Genomic DNA, 17,499 nt, shown 5'->3' with positions numbered 1-17,499 from the left:
CATTAATTCTCTTGTCCAAAAATGTTGCTTCCTTAATTGTTATATTTTTATCTTTGTTGTTATTATTGTCTTTTTGAAAATTTATTTGATTGTTCCATACACTGACTGTTTCCATTTTCTCTCTTTCCATCCCCCATCGTTTTCTTCCGCCTCATTCCTTCCCACACTCCCTGTGTCATTTATTCCTGAAACCTTCTCTTGCCTCCACTCTGTCCCATTTCACCACCATCTGGCAACCCCTGACCCCCCCTCTCTGTGACCCCGTCCTCCAAATTCCATTTTTCAAGGTGGTCACACTTCAAAGTTTATTTATCCTCTTTGGTATGTTGCCTCAATTTCCATACTTTTACGATCTTGATGCAGATATTTATGCCTTGAACCATTTGTTGCTATTTTTATACTTGCACAACTGTTTTTTAACTGCTGTTGTGTGGTGGAAAACTCGAAACCTTACTCAAGTCGCTCCAGTTACGATAAAGGTTGAATCATTTATTTAATACCAGTCATAATTAAAACACGCCTTTTGAAGATAATTAATGGCCTTATTTAATTATATCGTTTGTCAAGGTGCATCCTCGGACACCCCCCCCCCCCGCTGGGGTCTGAAGGTGAATCCTCAGATGCCTCGCTCTCCCTTGCTGGGGTCTGAAGGTGAATCCTCGGACGCCTCGCTCTCCCCTGCTAGGGTCTGAAGGCGAATCCTCGGACGCCTCGCTCTCCCCTGCTGGGGTCTGAAGGCGAATCCTTGGACGCCTCGCTCTCCCCTGCTAGGGTCTGAAGGCGAATCCTCGGACGCCTCGCTCTCCCTTGCTGGGGTCTGAAGGCGAATCCTCGGATGCCTCGCTCTCCCCTGCTGGGGTCTGAAGGCGAATCCTCGGACGCCTCGCTCTCCCCTGCTGGGGTGTGAAGGCGAATCCTTGGACGCCTCGCTCTCCCCTGCTGGGGTCTGAAGGTGAATCCTCGGTCACCTCGCTCTCCCCCGCTGGGGTCTGAAGGCGAATCCTCGGTCACATCGCTCTCCCTCGCCATTTTGTCTTAATTCGCCATTTTGTTTGACAAGTGTTATAGTTTTCATATTCTGAGCTTGGAGCGATTTCATGCATTATATGTTGCGATTTTCCACGATCCACTCTCACCGACTGATTAAAGCACATAATCGAAATGTAATTTGAGTTTGGAGAATCGGATAACGTGGACTAAATAACTCAAAATCTGGAGTGAAACATGAAAATGTAACGAAATCGGCGACGTTTCGTGTTTTTTTTGTGGGTATGTGTCATTTCCAATTAGCTTTCTATCACTTGCCAAGCCAACCGTTCCTGATCAACTATTTAATTGGAGGGCCTGCATAAGTGCTTAAGCCTGGGCCCTGTTCTTTTTCTGGTTTTCATCAATGATCTCTCGGACTCTCTGGAAAATCCTCTATTTCTCTTTGCCGATGACTCAACCCTCTGCCGTACCATCTGTCATCCCTCAGACCGGCAAGCAGCAGCTTCTTCGCTCACTGCAGATCTGGATAAAATCACAAACTGGTCCAACACGTGGAACATGTCTTTCAATCCAGACAAATCTCACACTCTCACTATGTCTCTTCGAAAGGACCGTTTACAAAACCCCCCCATCCACTTTCTCAACAATCCTCTGGAAGAAGTCTTTTCTTTCAAGCTTCTGGGTCTCACTATCTGCCATGACCTTTCCTGGGAAAGTCACATTTCCAACCTTGCCTCAAAAGCCAGTCGCCGAATGGGAATCCTCCGTCGTGCAAAGTCCTTCCTCGGCCCTCTTGAGCTCCTGACCACTTACAAAGCTTTTGTCCGTAGCCTGATGGAGTACTGCTCTCCCCTCTGGGCTGGTGCTCCTGCCTCCCACCTTTCTCGACTTCACGCTGTCGAAACCAGGGCTTTTAAGATCATTGGCATCTCCCGCAATGAAGCTGAGTCTTTGGGCCTCTCACTCAATCACCGCAGGTTGGTCGGTGGTCTTTCTGTCTTCTACCGACTCCTCTCCAGCCTTGCCCCCCTGCTCTCTCTGCGATTTGTCCCAACCACATTTCCACAGGGCGCTCAAGGTCCGCCAACAACCCCCTTCTGGTAAAACTACCAAAATCACGAATCACTGCTCATCTTCACTCTTTCATTCCTCTTTTTTCCCGCCTTTGGAATAAACTTCCTCACTCTATTCTTTCCCATTCTTCCCTTCAGGCTTTCAAAACAGCTGTTCACCACCACCTCTTATCTTCCCCCATCCAAATCCTCGATCTTTTCTACCCCCGATAATCCACCCATGCCCACTTCCTTCAATTCTCCTGCTTTCCTTCCTGAAAGTCCCTTTAATGTCCATCTTCCCCTCGCCATGTTCCCCGTCCCATCCCCATCCCTCTCCCTTCCACAGTTCACCTGTGTCTGTTCCCCAATGTTTTGTCCCTTCCACTCCCGCCCCTCTTGTCTCATGCCTCCTTGCTGTGAGTTGTGTGTTAGCTCTCATACGAGCCTCGACCAAGGTATACAAAAAAAAAAAAAAAAAAAAAAAAAAAAAAAAAAAAAAAAAAAAAAAAAAAAAATGTAAAAACAAAAAAAAAAAAAAGCCATTTGCCGAGTGCCCAACAGTTGATAGCAGTACAGTTTTGTGTCCGGATCGGGACGTACAGTCGGCAGTTGCTCCAAGGTAGAGGTACGTAGACAGCACACACGTACGTGGTACATATGGGTAGATTTGGATCTGTAAAGGGACTCTCCGTGAGTGTGTGTACACGTCTTCATGCCTGGTTACGGGCACCGTGGTGGCAAAGTTTCATTCCACATCTTATGATGATGGTGGGTGGTGGAGGTTTTAACTTTTAACCTCAGCAGCCACCGTACGAGCGATCACGTTTTCCTTTGTCCTCCTGACCGTTTCTTAAGCAATTGGTTATTTTATATGAATCGGGTGTGCTTTGGAAAGGTTATGTGATTTCTCTTTGTGAGTTTCAAAGCAAAATATATTTGATAGCACTCGATTTCCAAGCCGTTTACCATGTTGACATGTTTTCTAAATTAGAGCCAAATTTTTTCCACCCATCACATGACGATTGGCAGCTGTTCATTAAGATTAATGTTTGTGCAAATCTCCTTGACACATCTCTAAAGGAACGTTGTTTGTTAATTTGTGTTTTGAAATTCCCCAAAAACAAATGTGAAAACTACTCAAGGTTTTTGGGTTGTATACAGTACAAACTGTACTCGGTAATCACACTGACTCCAAACAGCCGATGACCGAAAAACTTGCAGATGTCGGCCGAGCACTAATATATCGTGTGTGTGTGTGTGTGTGTGTGTGTGTGTGTGTGTGTGTGTGTGTGTGTGTGTGTTTTGCTGATAAAGCATGCCATATTCTCTCTGTTAACTCCCCTACCCCACCCCTCTTTGTCCCATCTTTGCACCACCCCCTCTGAGTACAGTGCAGCACCCTCATCCTCCACCTCTCTCTGTCTAACTCCAGACATATCCAGACGGTGGCTATCTCCAGATGTGTCCAGACAGACCCTCCCCTCACGCTGCCTTCCCTTCCTCATATTCCAACTCCAAATATACAACATATTCCTTAACCTCCCTTCATGCTGCCTTTCCTTCTCCCACCCTTCCTCACTCCCCCACCCCTCCTCGCTTCCCCCTTCTTCCTTACTCACCCTCCTTCCTCGCTCCCCCATCCCTCTCTCTCTTCCCCCTCTTTTTCTCCCATCCCCCCATCCTCCCTTCGTATTCGCATCAGTGAAGTGACGGGTGGTATTTGCTAGTTTCAAATTTCGTCCTCGACAAGCTCTCTAACTCCAACGTCATTCGGCAGCCTTCCTGCTTCTGTCTCTTACGCTCTAATAATCCCCTTGTCCATGTGGATTCCCAACGGAAAATCCAGCAGCCGTGGCCTCCATGCCCATTGCTCACACTGCGAGACCCTTACAGAGCCCACACGAGACCTGTTGATATTCTGCAGGCACCACGCCCACCTCGGCCATGTTCCTCCCACGAGCTGTGCACTCCGTACAGCACATCGGTACTGTGGTGTGTTTTGAAATCCCCACCGCGCCAGTGTTCCACGCGGAGTGCTCGCGACATCGTTTCACCACGTGACCCCTCCATCCACGTCTTCGTGCCCCTGCCTTTCCGCCAATTTTTGCGTGGGACACATTGCGAATTTACCTCGAGCATTCCACACACGGGCGACGCGACCTCGACCGGCAGCTTGGTCAGGCACCGAAGCGTACGTTTCACACACCGGCGGTTCGGTGTCAGACACGCACACCATTGTTACGGCACCGGGTTCGGGCATAAGCAGTTCACCTGCGGGTTCCATCCCGGATTTTGTCGGGCCCCCTTCAAAATTTTTTTAAAACAACCGATACAGAGGTCTCCGTATTTTTGTCAGACGAATTATACATGTAGATTCGTTTAACACACTTCATTTGGATGGGGTGTGGCTAACACTTCTGTGTTCATGAACGTCATTACCACGATTATGATTATGTAAATTGCTCCCAAAGCAGTTTATTTTACAAGGGAGGTGTCACTGTCTATGGCAATGGCATACCGGGGAATCACCCCGAGTGGCTTGGAGGGAAACACACAATAATGTTGCCCCCGGTGGTTTATCTTCACAAACAATCATAACGTGAAACAAAATATTGAAGGAATAATTTCAGGCCCCAATTAGGTCTGGGCCCGTGGGTAGTTACCCCGCTTGTCCACCACTCCCCCCCCCCCGTCCTTCTCAGCACCCCTGCTTTCACCAAGTCTTTCTCAAGACTGCGTGAGGGAAGTATTCCATGAATACCATCTTGTTGTTTTGAGATTGTGATGTTTACAAACAAACATTTCTCAACTCAATCAGAAAAGTAAAATATTAAAAATATATCATGTGACTGTTCAACCCTTAATGTACATGTAATGTTCTTTAATTCCATCTACAATCCCACACAGGAGTCTATGGAGATGTGCTGCGAGTGAAATTCCTACGCCCCAGGAAAGACAGAGCTCTGATTCAGATGTCTGATTCCGTTCAGGCTCAGCTTGGTAGGTTTGTATTTATTCGTTCTGTCTTCACGATAAGGCCCAAGTGACATGGAATTTTGATATACAGCAGACCCTTCCCGTTGGTGGGGGTTACGTTCTCGAAAAACCCCGCGTCGGGCAAAACTGCGATGCGCAAAGTTTGGACCTTATGGGGAAAAAATGGTTCGGGGAACTAACTCTAAAATGTATCGACTTTTTTAACCCAAACTGCAGTGGTAACGAGAAGGACACCCGGTAGAGCGCATACCACTGCCAGGCTGAATCGTTTATGTTTCGTATCCCACTGACTGGCCGGATCTGGATTCGGACCTGAACTAAAATTTCATACCAACGCAAAGTGGTCGCAGTGACGCACTGCTCCGGCGCATGCTCCCATACCTGACCTGACCTGGTTGTGCATTTCACAGCAAAGACTCAACCATGGCGCCGAGGAGCTTTAAAAACACCTTTGGGATAAAGTTGTGGAAAGGCAGAGATGAGGGGATGGATATAAAAATATTTCAAAGACCTTGATCCCTTGGAGCACAGTCAAGACAATCATTAAGTGGAAGGTGTATGGGACTACCAAGACGCTGCCGATATCAGGCCATCCCTCCAAACTGGATTACCAAGCAATGAGGAGACTGATCAGAGAGGCCACCAAGAGGCTAACAGTCACTTTGAAAGAGCTGCAGGCCTTTATGGCAAAAACTGATCACTGTGTGCATGTGACAACAATATCCCAAGCACTCCACAATTCTGGCCCATACTGTAGGGGGGGGGGGAAAGAAGGAAGCCATTACTCAAAAAAGCCCACCTTGAGTCCTGTTTGAGGTGTACAAAAAAAACCACTCCAGAGATTATGAAGCCATGTGGAAAAAAGTTTTGTTATTTGATGAAACCAAGATGGAAACTTTTGGCCGAAATGAAAAACGTTACGTTTGACGCATACTCAACAAAGCACATCAGCCAAAGAACACCATCCCTACTGTGAAGCATGGTGTTGGCAGCATCATGTTATGGGGATGTTTCTTATCAGCAGGGACTGGGGCACTTGTCAGGATGGAAGGGAAAATGGATGGAGCAAAATACAGAAAAAAATCCTGGACAAAAACCTGCTGCCTTCTGCAAGAAACCTGAAATTGCGACGGAAGTTCACATTTCACCATGACAACAGCACAAAGCCAAAGCCACACTGGAGTGGGTGAGGAACAAACAGATAAATGTCCTTGAGTGGCCCAGTCAGAGCCCCGACGTAAATCCATTCGAAAATCCGTGGCTTCACTTCAAGATTTGAAGATTGCCGTCCATCAACGCTCCCCACGCAGCTTCACTGAGCTTGAACAGGTTTGTGCATAAGAAATGGGCGAATATTTCCCAATCAAGGTGTGCAAAGTTGGTGGAGACCTCGACCAACAGACTCACACCTGTAATTGCTATCAAAGGTGCTTCCACCAAGTATTACATCAGGGGGGTGGGGTGGACACTTATCCAACCAAGATATTCTCGTTTTGTATTTTTAATTAATTTTTTGAAATTTGTATAATTTGTTTTTCACATGGATGTTGTGGATGTCTGATTTCACATGGAAGTCTGATTTAATGTCATTTAATTCCAGGCTAAAGGCAACAAAAGGTGAAAAATTTTGAAAGGGGGTGTAGACTTTCTACAGCCACTGTACATACAGTATATAATTATAATATACATGATATTACACACCTGTACATGTACAGTATCTTATCAAGAGAGGGACAGAGACAGAGATCCCACTTAAAGAAGCATTCTGTCGAATCCACCTTTTCCGACCCATCTTACTTTCACATGACTCCTCACCCTTCTCTCTCTTGTTTCCACGAACATTCATTCATTCCTTTTTCCTTCCTTCCTCTGCCACTGAAGGTGGATGGATATCTCAAAAAGTTGTGCACGGATTGGGATGAATTTTGGGTGACGGGTTGGGTGTGTGATAAGGAAGAATTGCTTCGATTTTGGTGAAGATCCAGATTCGAGAAGCGATTCTTCACCGTTGAGAAGAGATTGGGCCAAAAACGATACATAACACGGTATTTCAAAAGGATGTGGATGAGTTGGCGGAGGTATGCTCTCCACCGAGTGCCATTCTGGTTGTTTGTGTCTTCACTGCCCTATACTACTCAATCTTGTAACACTGTTTCATTTGTCCCTCTGTGTCGCCAGTCTTGTATCATTTGAACGGAGTTCGTCTGTACAGCAACGATCTTCGTGTCATACTTTCTCGCCATCAAACGGTGCATATGCCGCAGGGACACGATGATCAGGTAACGACGTAGTCTTTGATGTGCGAGGGTCCGGGTTCGTTTGAAGGCACGCGATGATCACCGAAGGCTGTTTCATTCCTTTCCCGCCTTGCCGTGACTAGGATGTGGCGAAGGATTTCACCGGCTCTCAACTTCATCGCTTCAAGAAACCTGGATCGAGGAACTTCCGAAATATCTGCTCACCATCTTCAACTCTTCATCTCTCGAACATCCTGTACGCTTGGTTCCTTTCCATTCGGTCTTCGTCCATCTTCTTAGGGTTCTGTTCGTGAGCTCACAAGTCATTGAAAAGTGCATGCATATCAGGCTGGAGATTTAAGAAGTGATCAACCACACATTGTGGTTAACTCGTTGAAAACATTTTGATTTTCTTTTTTTGCCATTTCATTGTGCTCACCTTCATGCTTCGTTTCACAGTTTGAGTTCTTCATTTAAGTAACTTCCGGTTCCGGGTGCCTTCACGTGTGATGCTGTATCAAACAGGTTCTCCCTCCAGCTCATCAGGTCCGTTGGTACCCTCGCCAAAGGACAGGGTACTCACTGTATTTGGGTCTGTTTGACTTGTCGGATTGAGACGACATTTTCACCATAGGAGCGATTCCTCATGTGGAATATATTTGATTGATAATTCTGACGTCAGACGTCACGTGGTGTGGCAACCATGTTGGAAAAACTTTGGACCTCTATCTCTGAAACAGCAACAAGAAAAAAATTTTAACTTGGCACTTGGCAAGTACATACTCCTCGTGGGGAATAAGTGTGATGTTTTTTGATGACGTCATAATTGCATATGTAGAACGCGAGATCTGATCATGAAAATTTTTGAGGGTCATCTCGGGATAAAATGATCCAGAGAAAAAAGATTGATGACGTCATCGGTCACGTGATTTGGCCACCAGATTTGGGTTTTTTTTAAACCTTCAAAAATCTCTGAAGGGGCTGAACGGATTGAGGTGAAACTTTACATGTACGACCGTCTGTCTATCCATGAGGAAAAAATGTGTCACACATATGACGTCATAGGTCACATGGTTTGGCAGCCATATTGGATTTACCCTCAAACCTATTTTTTACAATCTTCTTCTCCAGAATGGCAGGACAGATCGAGCGGAAACTTCACACAAATGTTCCCCAAGCCTTGGGGATAGCATTGTATTCACGAATAATTGATGTCACATCGTCTGGCAGCCATATTGGATTGTGCGAAAATCTTTTAAAAACTATCTTGAACTGCTCAATCAATCGACATGAAACTTCACAATTATGATCTAGTAGTGCTGGGGAATACTCGTTTATGTTTTAAATTTCAACCTGATCGGACGTATGGTCTCGTGGCCAGAATTATTTTATTTTTTGATCTGGTTTTTTTATTTTTTTTTTGAATGAGGTTCACTTGGCTGTGCCTGGACGGGTTTGAGGGTTGAGGAGCAGCAGCTGTAATGTGAATCCTATCCATCCAGGTTCCTCCTGATGACTTCATCTTTGCTTTTACCTTGTTCGGGTTCCTTCTGATGACGACAATGCAGGACTGTACCTATTTTGTCTTCCATTTGATTTTAATTGAATTAATTTTACTCCCATTCCAAATTAATTTGAATAAAAATAACGTCATGGGGTCAGGGTGGAGTGTCCGATCAAAGCGGGACGTCTTGGTACCCGGTAATCACTGCTAGCAGTTGTAAAGTGGCAGTTCTAGTTACGTCTGTTATTAATTACGTAACACACCAGGACACAAACACCACACAAAACTAAAAATATTGTATCCATCCTGACTTCCCATCTGAAATGTGTCATTCAGGCCGACGGTTGGCGAAGAGAAGCTGCGAAAGATGTTTTCGGACGCCGCCGGTGGAAACGTCCAAGCATTCAAGTTTTTTAAGTAAGGGAACGTTATGAATGATTTGTGTAAATACCTGGGAGAGGGAGTTTGTGCAGGTGATGTGGATATTTTTTTGAGCCTTTTAAGTGATTGAGAAACAGAATCGGGATGATGGGGACACGGTCAAGGCGGGGGGGTGCGTGGGGAGGCTGAGGTGGGCTCTGACAAGGGGGTGTGGGTTGAGCAAGGTGTGGGCGCAAGTCGGCGAGGTAAAGCACCAAAATTACTTCCCTTGCTCGTTGTGCTTTACTTTTGGAATCGGAGCTACCACGTGAACACGAAGCGAAAAGTTGGGTCCACAGATTGGTTCCCTTCTGTCTTTCCGTCTGTCTATATAAGTCAGTTTATGATCGTAGAATAACTTGAATTTCAATCGAGCGTATTTGGAACATTAATCGAAAACCAAACCTGCAGTTTAGCATTACCTTGGCTCTGAATTGGACCCGGTCGCACACGCGCAAAGAGGAGTGAAATAATATTTTTACCTTGTCTGACTCGACTTAACCTCCGTCCACTGAATGTGGACGGAGGTTACGTTTTCACCTGTGTTTGTCGAGCTGTCTGTGAGCATGACATCTCAAAAAACTTGGTGGACAGGCTGGGTGTGCACCAAGGACGAATTTAATCGATTTTTGTGAAGATACGGATCTGGATTCGATAATTTTTTTCATTGATTCTTCACCATTGAGAGATGGGGCCAAAAACGGTATTGAGCACAACATCTCAACAAATTGTGGACGGATTCGGACGAAACTCGGTGGACGGGTTTGGTACGTGACAAGGACGAATTGATTAGATTTTGGTGAAGATCCGAATCCGGATCCGAGTCTTTTTGGGGAGGTCTCTACCAGCTTTGCTCAGTGAGATGGTGAAATCATTGCCCATTCTTCACGTGAAAATTGCTCGAGCTCCGCCAAGTTTGATGGGGGATCGTCGATGGACTGCAATCTTCAAGTCTCGCCGCAAATGTGAAATTTTGTTCAAGTCAGGACTTTGACCGGGCCACTCAAGAACGTTCGTTTTCTTCTTATTCAGCCACTCCAGTGTGATTTTTATCTTTGTGCTTCGGATCATCGTCCGATCTAGTTTCAGATTAATGACCGACTCGAGCAGGTTTTCATCAAGGATTTTCCTGTACTTTGCACCGTCCATTGTCCCTTCCATCCTGACAAGCTTCCCTGTCCCTGCTGATGAAAAGCAACCCCGTAACATGATGCTGCCACCACCGTGCTTGACAGTAGGGATGGTGTAATCTGGGTGATGTGCGGTGTTCGGCTTACGCCAGACACAACGCTTTGAATTTCGACCAAAAAGTTCAATTTTGTCTCCTCTCACCACAAAACGTTTCTCCACTTGCCTCCCGGTGTCATTCAGATACTTTTTCGCAAACTCCGTACGAGCTTTTCGATGCGTCTTTTTCAGTCATGGTTTCTTTCTTGCCACCTGTCCATAGAGGCCAGATTTGTGAAGAGAACGGGATATTGTTGATGGATAAACACTGACGCCCGTCTTGGACATACAGTAGAGCCTTGCAAATCTTTCAAAGTCGTTGTTGGAATTACAGTGACATCCTGAACCAGTTTCCTGCTTACCCGACTGCTGAGTTTGGATCAGCGACCTGATCTGGGTGGGGTCTCGGTGGTATGTTACGTCTTCCCACTTCTTTATGATGGATTCACCGTACTCGAAGGGATAATGAGTGATTTTGAAATCTTCTTATAACCCTCACCTGAACGGTGCTTCTCCACCACTTTATGTTTGACTTCTTTGGAAAGAGTCTTGGTCTTCATATTTGCCTTGTTAGTTAACCAAATGTGTTGCACCTTAAAACTCCTTAGATAATCGGGGGAGATTATTTTTTTTTCAACTTAAACCACTGATTACATACAGGTGAAACATAGTACACTTATTTTGTAACTTTTCGAACAATTAATTTACTCCTGAAGCGATTTAGGGTTAATCAGGCAAAGGGTTTGAATACTTATTCAACTGAGAATCATCTGATTTTCTCTGTTAATCTGACTTTTTCACATTGTAGACAAAATTATATGGTTTGTCATCTTGGTTTTCTGCTGGGCCTGACACATTTGGCCCGTAGCCCTCTGATTATACACTGTCCCACTTTGTTGCGTCAGATTTCCAAAAATCTTCTTCTCCAGACCCACCATTCAGAATGCTACCACATTTGGGTTACAACATTAGGACAGTGTCCTGATGGTAAATTACAGAGGCCATGCTGATCACGTGACCGAAAGTGTGACAAAATGGTGGTTGCGTAAATTCCTTCAAAGAATCTTCTTCTCCAGACCCACCAGTCAGAATGCGACCAAATTTGGGTAACAACATGAGGTCAAGCTCCAGGTTCAGTTGTCTTCTTTATTTATTTATTTTTAATTGTTGCAGTTACTGCCAAACGATGGTGAAACGTTTAGAGATCTTTATGCAATCCCACATGCCTTGTTTCACTTGAACGGATGTCGGTCTCCTTTCCAGGGAGACCCGTACGATGGCCTTGTTGCAGCTGGGCACTGTGGAGGAAGCCACCATTGCACTGATTAAACTGCACAACCATAATCTTGGTAACAAGGACTATCTGAGGGTGTCCTTTTCAAAGTATTCATGTCACTCGGAGATCAACTCTTGATATGCAACACACCACCCTTCTCCACCCTGTCAACCACACCTCATTTTCACACTAACGTTTAAACATTCCAATTCATACCAGTTCGTGTCTTTTCTCACTTTCGTGAGCCATTTAAAATTAAATGTGGGAAAAGAGACTCGAACTTGAGCACCTCCACTTGCTTCTCATAAATCTTGTAAATCTATTTCATGGAACACTTTGCCTGTCTTTGCATTCCAACCGTTTTCTATGGCAATTGGAGAATTATCTTTTGCAGCTTATTTTATTAGGATTGCAAAAGATGAGGGTAGAGTGGCAGGACAAAGAGAGCAAAGTTAAAATGGTTCATCCAATTAATGTTAAAGTTTTCCATTGAGTTTTTATAAAAATGCTTTTCCACTTTGTATTGGCTGTAATCATTAAAACATTTAAATTCCTGATCCATTTTGCTGTCATTTTTTGTTCACCTGGAACATGATTGAGGTGAGCTTATGGGACGGCTCGTCGTCCGTTCGTCATCCCATCCATCCGTCCGCAAACATCAACTTCTTCTCTGAAACTGCTGATGGAATTCTGACCAAACAAGGCGAAAATGATCTTTGGTGTGGGGTAACTGAAGTTTGTTCATGCCATGCCTCCTTCACATATCAGTACATCATCATGAGGTTGAAGGGTCCCAAAAAAACTTGGATTTTGATCGAGTTTGGCCACCGTTTTGGATAACAGGAAAACCTTTAACAATCTTCTCTCAAACCGCTGAACTGATTGAATGCGAAGCTTTCAATTTGTGATCGATTTCCCACGGAAAACATGATTTGTTAACAATGACGTCATCAGTCATGTGGTATGGCAGCCATATTCAATCGCAAGAACACCTTTAAAAATACCTTTTTCTGAAACCACTCAACTGATCAATTTGAAACACAAAATATATGATCGACATTTCAAAATATCTGAGAACATTTCATTAAAAGAAGCTGATCCGAAATACAATATGGCTACCAGGTGAGGTATGGGAGCATGCGTCGGAGCAGTGTGTCACTGCGTCCACTACTATGTGTGAACATCTTTATAGCTGTGGAGGAACTCTGGGAAGGGTTTAAAAGAGCAAGCTGCTTACCTTGGGTAGGCCTTCTTGGGTTGCTTTATGCAGCTTCTTTGGCGAGAGGAGTGTTGAGGTGTCAATTAATTATTGGCCACCCCTCCCATCCTGGGCAGAGTCTCGAGCTGAGGTGAGGCGAATCCTCGCCCACGTTCGTGGTTGAACGCCCGAAGAACAATGGCGCCGGTCAGAGTGAAGGGAAGGTGTAAAAATAAAAGAAAAACCCTATCACAGTAACTCACAGCGCATTTACATTTAATCACCCATGAGACAAGGGAAAGGAAACTATCTATAAAACACATACTTACCAATATAACTGAGCTGTCGGATCTGAATGTTGTGTGTGATCGGTTTCCAAATTCGTAACAATATATATTGTTACGGTTCTCGTTTATCATTTGTCCTTGTTTATCAACCTTTCCTTTTCCTAATCTTAGTAATCTTAATCAAAACAAGGACAAATGTGTGCAAGAGCAGCGTCCTAAAGGTTTTGTAGGCTAAAAAGAAAAAAACAACAACTTCCGATATTTCGTCACGTGCCTTGATTAAGCCAATAGCAAAACCCCGTCATAATGTATTTACGTATTAACGATATATCGTGTATTTACGAAATAAATAATGTATTTACGAAATTACAATACGATAAATAGAATAATCTTTAAATAGTAACGTGAACTTTTCGAAACTTTAAAGCAAATGTCCGAATATATTGAAAAGTTCATGATAGACGCTCTCAAAAGGCACCGTCTATGTGAGGATGTGTACATGTGCTCAGTATGTAAGGAGATCCGAATTTTGTATATACAAGAGCCGAGTCCTGAAGATTAAGGTTTTGTCTTCACAAGGACAAGAACAAGAAGAAGAACAACAACAACGCCAAGCTCTCTATGAGCAGCGTCTCACGTAGCAACCTAAAAAGTTTGTAAGAGGTTTATAAAGGGATAAAAACGAATTAGACAAAAATGATAAATTAGACAAAAATATTTTTGGCAGGAAGAAGAGTCACTCGCCAGACAACTTCGACACTGCCTTGTCAAATACATTTATTACGTACACTGATGCTGAACATACACGACGAAATAACTATTATAAACTAAACCCATTTAACCCTGAAGCTGGATCCACACCACGATCAATATTAATTGATGTTTATTGTCTGTCTTTCTATAAAGTGTGTTCATAATTTTGGACAAAACTTGGTTATGTGACAACAACACGCTGATTCGATTTGGGTTCAGGATCGAATTCAGATTCGGCCGATCAGTGGGATACAAAACGGAACCTGTTCAGCCTTGCGGAGGTATTGTTACGAATCTGGAAGCCATTTGCACTCATGAACTTTTCTTGCTGTGCTGAGATTCCAGTACCTGCCTGCCTCCTGTACCAATTATTTCATGTACATCATGAAATAGCAGTCCCCGCAGTTGTTATTTCGATAAGTATGTGTTTATAGTTAGGTTAGGTTTATAGTTATAGTTAGGTCCTTCTGTCTTATGGGTTAATTTCATGTGTGCTGCGGGTTTCTTTTATAGTCAGGTTTTTTACTTCGCCAACAAATCTCCTTCGTTCTTCGCATCATCGCCTCAGAGCCAACTCCGCCCACGAGGGCAAGAGCACGCCCTTCGTCCAATCAGGAGGCTCATTACCTCAGAAGCCCCGACCAATGAGGGGAGGCCACTGGTCGCCCGACAACCCCTCGTCCAATCAAGAGGCAAGTGGCCGGAGAAGAGAAAGAGGAGAGTGCTTCTCAGGACCAGAGTGCTGCAGTCATCGTGGCCGATTGCTTTTGGTCTGTCATGGCTTGGTCTCGGTCGTGGTCTGCGGTCCTTTGCGGTGGCTCCTCGTGGTGGTGGTGGCTGAGCAGCCAGGGTCGTGGGCCCGTGGATTTCGGGACGTGGGTTCGAGTCCCACCGTGGTGGGTTGGAATCCGGTGTGACCGCATGAGGCGGGAAGGTACCTGACCAGGCTCTGTTCCCCCAGATCGCCTTCCCTCTGGGCTGAGGGGCCGAATAAAGACCCACAGGGTCCATTTCTTTTGGGTGTGTGTGTGTGTGTGTGTGTGTGTGTGTGTGTCCATAGGCCCCGTCTGCAAGTTGAAACTGTTAAGTGCCTGTGTTCCTTGGAAATTGCATTTCTCATGTTCGGTTTTAACTCTGCTCTTTGTGCTCCCCTGCCTCATGATAAATAAACCCCCCAATTGTTCAATGTACCAGCTCATTGTCTGTCACTTTCTTTTATTGGTTTAGCACGGTGCGTATTGGGAATTAGGGAGGCCGTTCGTGCCGTAAATTGTTCATTTGGACCGACGGATCTTGGTAATCTCCGCTCGGTTTACACCCGGATTGGGCTCGGTAAACGGCCCGTTCCGCCCGAGGTCCGTCGAGGGTGTGATTTTCCCCCGTAGTTAGATGACGTGGGTACTTAGGTATTTTGAAATTAGGCAATTAACCCTACCCCATGCGGTCGAAATATTGGCGACCACGGTCCGCAAAGGGACCGTGACCTTTCGGACTTATCCGAGAGTCACGACCTAAATTCCGGGGTGTTCAGTGGAGATGACCCTACTGCTCCCCCTCGTGGTCGTTCCTCGCCACGGACCCCGGCCCACAACAGTATACGCTCTCCCGAGTGCCATGAAAGCTTGTTTGTTGTTTTTGTCTTTCTGTCCTCCGTCATAAACAAGGATACACAAGGAGATTTTATGCAGCTGGAGGCCATTCGGTCCATCATGCCTGTGCCACACCAACACTGCACCAATTTATCAACACCAGATCAAAAACGACAGTGGCGGTTCCTTTTCAGGGTCTCTGCCAATTTTCTCAAAGTTTTCTCTGTTTAATCTGTGTTTCTAGTTTGGAATTGTGTTAAAACTTGTGCTAATTGTTGAGTTTTCGTCGTCTTTTCATCTCGTGTTTCCTTGAGGCCTACCCTTCTCCCCGTTTGTGTACGCGATCGTGTTTGTTGTATTTTCTCCACTTTTCCCTCCACCCTCCTATCCCTCTCAACTATCCCCTCTGTTTCGTGTAAAAAAGAAAAGAAATCCAACAAAAAAAGCTTCTCCCTCACATTATACCCGACGTAGCCACGTGACTTCCTGGACCGACTCTTCTTCCTCCTTCCTCTGCCGATCGACCATCCACTTTTGTGGGTTTCGGACACATTCAAAGTACATCGGCCCCATACCAAATAAATAAATAAAAAACAAATCCGCCAGCGCGCAACATCGCCGGGGCACCGTGGGGACGAAATTGGGGGGAGGGGCGGGGAGCGGTGTGCAATAATTAATTGAATAATTAAAATAAATAAATAGTGATCGTAAAATAAATGATTGCTCAATCAATAGTCGAATTGCATATCTTAAACCACCACTATTTCACTTTTTTGAAATTGGCTCCTCAAAAAGGTTATTCGATCGTTATTATTCAAAGATCAAAAGATACGAAAGGAAGATCAAAAGCTCCTCCGAAGTTATTAATGGAAAAAGGAATAATAAATCGATCAATTGATTCATCAATACATCAAAATACCCTTTAAAGCCAAATTACTTGTTCACCGTCGTGTTCAAATATGAGCTTCCAAGCTCAAAAGGTGCCCGAGATATTGCCTCGATGAGAAAGAAAATAAATAAGGAATTAATAAATCCATAAGAAGTAAGTAATTAATCATTTTTTTTTCCTCAATTATTTAAAATAATTAATTAATTAATTAATCAAAAAACAAAATCAAAGTTTTTGCCAAAACACATCTTCACTTTTGTCCCCAAATTTCAGCTTCCGAGCTCAAAGGATGGCTGAGATGTCGCCCGAATAAACAAACAAGAAGAAGACGTCGTGCAGAGCACGAGACTTGCAGAATCCATAAAATAAATTTCACCTCAAAAATAATTGGTGGTTGAACTCAATGACCAAATATGCAACTCATCTTCAAATTTCAAGTGAATTCGATGAAAAATGAGGATTTTAGAAACACAACCTCAGTTTGGAGGAGGAGGGATGTGGACTTGGACGTGGGAGGGGGAGCGATGACCAAACACATGACCACCCTCATCCTGCAAACAAACTAGTGACCGCCCTCACCCCACCTCCAAACAAACATGTAACTACACTCATCCTGCCTCAAAATAAATACGTGACCACGTTCATCCTGCCTCCAAACAAATAAGTGACCAAGCTCATCCTGCCTCAAAATAAATACGTGACCACGTTCATCCTGCCTCCAAACAAATAAGTGACCAAGCTCATCCTGCCTCAAAATAAACACGTGACCACGTTCATCCTGCCTCCAAACAAATAAGTGACCAAGCTCATCCTGCCTCAAAATAAACACGTGACCACGCTCATCCTGCCTCCAAACAAATAAGTGACCAAGCTCATCCTGCCTCCAAACAAACGTGACCACACTCATCCTGCCTCCAAATTAACAAGTGACCTCGATCAGGAATTATTGGTTGAGTTAATTGCTGTGAAGTTCGATCTCGAGGGTGGTTCGAGTTAAAGGAGCCAAGGGACACGTTCAGTTGAAGATTGTTGAATCTTCCTGCAAGAGAAAGTGATGGTTCAAGCGATCCGTTGTGG

At 44.6% G+C, this 17,499-nt stretch overlaps 1 protein-coding gene across 1 annotated transcript; it reads left to right on the top strand.

The window, feature by feature from the left end:
• Positions 1–138: 138 nt before the first annotated feature.
• LOC147006969 (polypyrimidine tract-binding protein 3-like) lies at positions 139–12,263 on the top strand. Its single transcript, XM_085867709.1, has 6 exons — positions 139–321; positions 4,953–5,045; positions 7,221–7,321; positions 7,423–7,535; positions 9,120–9,200; positions 11,694–12,263. The coding sequence occupies exons 2-6, from the start codon at positions 5,018–5,020 to the stop codon at positions 11,842–11,844; spliced, it is 474 nt and encodes a 157-aa protein (XP_085723835.1). The 5' UTR covers positions 139–321; positions 4,953–5,017; the 3' UTR covers positions 11,845–12,263.
• The last annotated feature ends 5,236 nt before the right edge of the window (positions 12,264–17,499 follow it).

This window comes from Eptatretus burgeri, unplaced genomic scaffold (assembly GCF_056783735.1).
Source record: "Eptatretus burgeri isolate ZD-2024b unplaced genomic scaffold, Ebu_testis_v1 Ebu_testis_scaffold_936, whole genome shotgun sequence".
Lineage (NCBI taxonomy): Eukaryota > Metazoa > Chordata > Myxini > Myxiniformes > Myxinidae > Eptatretus > Eptatretus burgeri.
Note: the sequence above shows the minus strand (reverse complement) of the source record. Positions and strands in the feature narration are given on the sequence as shown.

Coding starts and splice junctions, on each gene's coding strand:
- LOC147006969 (XM_085867709.1), top strand. CDS start 5,018: ATGTCTGATTCCGTTCAGGCTCAGCTTG. Junction 5,046..7,220: donor TTCCGTTCAGGCTCAGCTTG/GTAGGTTTGTAT, acceptor CTGTGTCGCCAG/TCTTGTATCATTTGAACGGA. Junction 7,322..7,422: donor CGCAGGGACACGATGATCAG/GTAACGACGTAG, acceptor TGCCGTGACTAG/GATGTGGCGAAGGATTTCAC.